The 5,326-nt window shown below is 32.6% G+C and overlaps 1 protein-coding gene across 1 annotated transcript in view; it reads right to left on the bottom strand.

The window, feature by feature from the left end:
* Positions 1–3,890, bottom strand: part of LOC108752717 — a 7,105-nt gene extending 3,215 nt beyond the window's left edge. The window contains exons 1-6 of the mRNA XM_018493749.1: positions 3,687–3,890; positions 1,876–2,118; positions 1,425–1,697; positions 1,304–1,348; positions 661–671; positions 350–602 (exon numbers count right to left, since the gene is read on the bottom strand). Of these exons, the coding sequence (XP_018349251.1) occupies positions 350–602; positions 661–671; positions 1,304–1,348; positions 1,425–1,697; positions 1,876–2,118; positions 3,687–3,890 (1,029 nt within the window). The remainder of the gene's footprint in view (positions 1–349; positions 603–660; positions 672–1,303; positions 1,349–1,424; positions 1,698–1,875; positions 2,119–3,686) is intronic.
* Between the last annotated feature and the right edge of the window lie 1,436 nt (positions 3,891–5,326).

Genomic DNA, 5,326 nt, shown 5'->3' with positions numbered 1-5,326 from the left:
ATATATATATATACACGCACATCAGGAACTCTCCAATTATATTTTTCAAATTATAACAATTTCAATTCACCGAAATAAAAGAAAAATATTTTAAAAATATATAAAAACAAAATACACATATACTCTCTACTATTAACTACTATATTCAAATTGCATTGTCTATACTACTTTTTTCAAAACTGGGAATGTTAATTAGTTTATACGTTTAATAACTCAATTTAACAACTGAAAATAATACACAGTAAAATTTAAAATAATACTTTGAACGTCAAAATAAATTCAAGAATGTGACGGACTGTTTCTATGTCCGTCGAGGTAAAACTGCGAAAGCGATCGCTGCATCACTCACGTAAAAGTCACCTATGCAGTGATACAGATCAACGCCCTCGACGAGAATAGCCCAAACGATCGCCCAAACAGTATAGCCGAACACGACACGCAAGAGCAATCTTTCTTTCGGTGTCTCGACATACCAGAGTCCGACTACTTTCATAAAGAGCCGTGTAATATTCACCGATCGGTACTCCTTATTTCGTGTCATACCGAACCTCGTGATTTTCTTACGCCGCCACGGCCTTAAGTGCATCCGAATAGCCGAGCCACTTCGATATAAGTGGAAGCCCATTATGCTAACAAGTAGGAAAATTGGCGCTCACTTACCTAGTGACAGGCTATAATCGCACGCGTCTCCTTTGCTGAAGGCAATCAGTTGACAGTATATGTATTAAGTTCGATCTTCGATGGACAATGCCGTAGCCCTTTCTCTCCGCCGCCTCTGTCATGCGTCAGTAACATCCCGACTGTGAGCTATCAAACTTCATCGTAAATTGGACGGCTACGTGTGGTATTGTTAGAGGTAATACAAACGTATTTACAAACGAGTTTCAGCTTATCAATTATCGCATAATAATCAAAGTTTTGCATAAATACAATGTAAATACAGTGGATAAAAAAGAATATTCGTGCACATTTCTTTTTCGGACAATTTTACACAGAGGAAAAAAAATATTTCTGCTAGGTATCTCTATCAGAAGAAAGATCGATTTTATTTGCATTAGATTTTAGAAAACGTCATTACAAATAAAATCGAGTAATCTTTGTTCTATGACATTCTGTAGAGTATTACAGTTACATATATACATTTCAAACATTGTATTTTTAAATATCTAAGATTACACGCAACGTCGGAAATTTCTCAGTTAGTCAAAAACTAAATATTTTAATGTTCTGAATACTTCTGAGCTTTTTCCCTCAATTTATTCCTTATATAATTTTAAATTTCCTATTCAAGCGCTCATTCCACGAATTTGCGAAGCAAAGTAAAGTAGGACGCCGCTGTGCTCAATACCTGAAGGAAGATAGAAATATTGTTGTATTAAGGAAAGTGTTTGCTTGGGTAATTGTATATTTTACACCAGATTTACCGCCATAAACGTCTCGAGAGACACCGGGAAGAAACCGCCAGCGGATATGGAACAAGCACGTGCTGATCGCATTATAATCATCAGAACAGCTGTCCTGACTCCCCTGTTCTCCTCGTGGGATAGAACCTGCCAATTGGCGTTGTACGCCGCATCTCCGACAGCGCGACTCTCATTGATTAAGTCAGTCGCCGTCAGTGTGACCACGAACAGTTGGACGAAACAACCGTTTGTATGAGCGATGAATATCAGTCGTCTGATCAGAGTACCTCGAGCCTTTTCCAATAAAGATGCAAACGCGTAGAGAAGGTCAGCAAGTAACGTGGGTAACATTATGTTTATCTTTCTCTCACATTACCTTTACATTATCTAACGTCGTTTTATGAATAAAGGATTCCGATATGTATATACATCTTTTCTCTCTCATTCATTACAACTACACGTAGGTACTTACCAAAAACACCTGAAAGCCCGCAACGCAAAGCATGATACCGGACACCAATAGCTGGCAAAGAGTCGAGTACATGAAAATTTGCTCCATTTTTTCACTGTACCAGATCAATTCGTGATGCAATATGATGCATTCTCTGAGCTTTTCGTATACTTTCTGTTTCTGTTTCTCGTTAAATAACCTTACGGTACCGGTCCGTTCGACTCTCATGAGGATACTTCTCAATCGGTGTTGTAGAATTTTGAACTGGCCAGCAGTGTGTAAGTTTAATAGACCCAAAAGATTATCAAAACAACAGAAGCATATGCCACAATGAATGAGCGCTGAAATCTAAAATTATACACTCTAAAAGAAAATATTTACGCACGGAAAATATAATTTGGCTAAAGTATTAAAAAATTTAGCTCAATACAGATCTGAAAACAATCAAAAAGTCTCAAATTTCAAGCATGATGAGCAATGTTGATAAAAGTTTTTATATTCAGTAATTAGTTTAAATGTCCTGCATAATTATTTTAGTCCAACAAAATTATTTTCAGATCTGTGTCTAGATAAATTTTTAAATACTTCAGCAAAATCGTTCATGCATTATTTGACATACCGGCAATCAAATGCAATTACTGACATAACTATTAATACTATTAATTTTTCAAAAACTTAATTAATATGACATCATAATAAAGTATTAACATTTGTCGCAACTTTGTAAAAAATTAATACAAAATTGTATGTTTCTACTGTAACGCAATTTTGAAGGATTATACTGTGTTACCTCGATAGTAAACATTATTTCAAAGTTAGGCGAAACGGTTGTTGAAATTCCAATCCAGACGTTAAAAGGAAGAATTCTATCGCTTTCATTTTTTCCTATATTTTCTATAAAAATGTAACGTAAAAGAGAAATATGATATCCTTGTTTGCGCATCAGTTTACGAACAAAAGTGCTTAGTACCTGAACTAAGACTTTTTACCGCGTTCGTGTTCTATTCTCTACTAATTGTAAGTAGGCGATGTAAATTTAGATTCAGGATACCGAGTATAGGAGTCAGGATATAGGTGCAAACAGTTCCTTGAACGAAGAATGTAAACGTGCACATTAATATTAGTCCTTTTTTATTAATCTTTTCCAAAATCTTGCTGCCGTACTCGTCATATTGAACGTACCAAAAATTATCCTGTGTATATTTTAACATATTCAACAGTTCTTTTCGATAACGAAAGAAGAAAATTATCTTCAGCATTATTATGATTACTGGCATAGAGCTGCAAGCAGTGTACGTGAGAGCCTAAAATATCAATACAAAAAATTTTTGTTACTGAGTTCTTACCTTTTATATATATTATATTACTGAAAAATAAGAAAATAACTTGACATTAACTCTATAAAAATGTATATATATAATTAATATATAAAAACATTAATATCAATAAAAACTGTAGAAATAAAATAAAAAAGATTTAAAGTAGAAAAAGCATATGGATCTCTTTAATGAGTTAAAGGATGATCTTAAAAAAATACAATGGATTATACTAAAAAATATCGATAAAAGTACTGCTAAATTTGTTACCATTATTGAAAAAATGTAACTTACGTTACTATTACAAAATAAAAAATAACACTACCGATACGATACGTTTTTATTACAAAAAAAGTAAAGTGACGGTAATACAAGTAATGTATTACTACCCAATTTGAAATTTACGACTACTATTGTGCGCAAGTGGATATTATTATATTAATCCAGTGATATTGGCCATTGGCCAATTTTATTATTTTCTTACTTGTATTATTAGATATAAATTTGGATACTTACATAAAAGTCGCCTTTACCTAGATATACTTCGGTTGCTTCTATCCACAAAGCTATACTACTTATACATATTGTATAACTCAAAACTCCATTTAATAATCGTTTCTCGGTTTCTGACTCGGCGGGCCAGAAACCGGTAACCCTCATGAGAAACCTCACTAACCGTATCGATAGAAACTTATCCTTCTTCACATTCTTCATCGTCATCATGCACCGACTGCTACTTCAGCAGTTATACCGTATTAACGAGATTCGTGGTATCGCACACTACAGTAATATATTTGAAAGATACGTAATAACAGACGTACACTACGGCAATTGTGGCACAATCTTTGATCGAGTTATTTCCCCTTCTATTATTCCAGCCTATTATCATGCTAGTGGTATCACGGAATAGGACTGCATTATTACGGAGTACATACCCTCCTCCTTTCTCGTGAAGAGGAACATGCAATGTTAATGTATTCGCGCCATCGACGAACTCTGTTCGTAAGTATATTTAGATTAAAACCGTCTTTGCGCTCGGGGGTGGCATAAAGAAATATAAAAAGATACACGTTGCCGCATTAATACTCTTCAATCTTTCCTACAGGTGTTACATTCACAAGATTCTAAAGAGAATTTTCTGAAGAAATACGGATAGGAAATTTAGCAAAAAAATCATGCGATAACAGAATGCTCTTGCAGAGGTAAAAAGTATCAGTCGTCGATTGTGGTTGCTAGATATCGTACCTCGTGGGTATTTTACATGTTAATATGTGACAAATAGCCGTACGATAAGTTTTTTTAAACAACTAAGTGCATTTTACTTGAACTTTAATAAGGATTTTATTGGTGCAAAAATTAAAATTATAATTATTGCTAGAGATTTGTATTTATACTACTATTAAAAAAGTTGAGAGGAGAAATGCAAGATATCTGTAAATCTCTTTAAAGCAGCATCGTCTCGCAGTTTTCAGCAACTCCAGGTAGGAAACAGAAACTTGTTAAAGAAAATCGATTTACACGTTTAAACACAAATTTTAAACTTGATTTCACATTTTACAATAATTTTTAATTAAACGTAGAAAATTTAGATGTTTGTAACTTATATAGGTTGATATAATCGGAACATTGCTGAAATTAGATATCTATTAGATTGTAATAAGTGAAATAAAATAAACTGAATACTACTCTGTAGAAAAAATTGTTGACAGAGCAAAATTTTTATTAGCACGTTGTCATCCGATTATCTGTATATAAATTAAAATTAGATATGATGAATATTAAAATTTACCATATAAATTAATAATTTATTTATATATTATATTTTCATGAAATTTTATAATATTATTTTATGCAGATTAATTTCCTATAATTCATATTAATTAAAAAATTGCTTGCCTGCCTTTCTCTGAGTTAATAACTCGCATAAATAATAGGAATTAGGAGAATTATATAAAAGCATATACACAATGGAGATATTTTATTATATATATATATATATAATATAATATTTAATATTTTAATGTGTTTTTTTTTCTGAGAAAATAAGTGTACTTATACTCGCATACATTTTTAGCTATCTGGGATACGATTCGACGTTACCACGGCATCTTCTATCAAATGACAGCAAAGTTAGGAAAATTAAAATTTATTGCTAA

This window comes from Trachymyrmex septentrionalis, unplaced genomic scaffold (assembly GCF_001594115.1).
Source record: "Trachymyrmex septentrionalis isolate Tsep2-gDNA-1 unplaced genomic scaffold, Tsep1.0 scaffold62, whole genome shotgun sequence".
Lineage (NCBI taxonomy): Eukaryota > Metazoa > Arthropoda > Insecta > Hymenoptera > Formicidae > Trachymyrmex > Trachymyrmex septentrionalis.
Note: the sequence above shows the minus strand (reverse complement) of the source record. Positions and strands in the feature narration are given on the sequence as shown.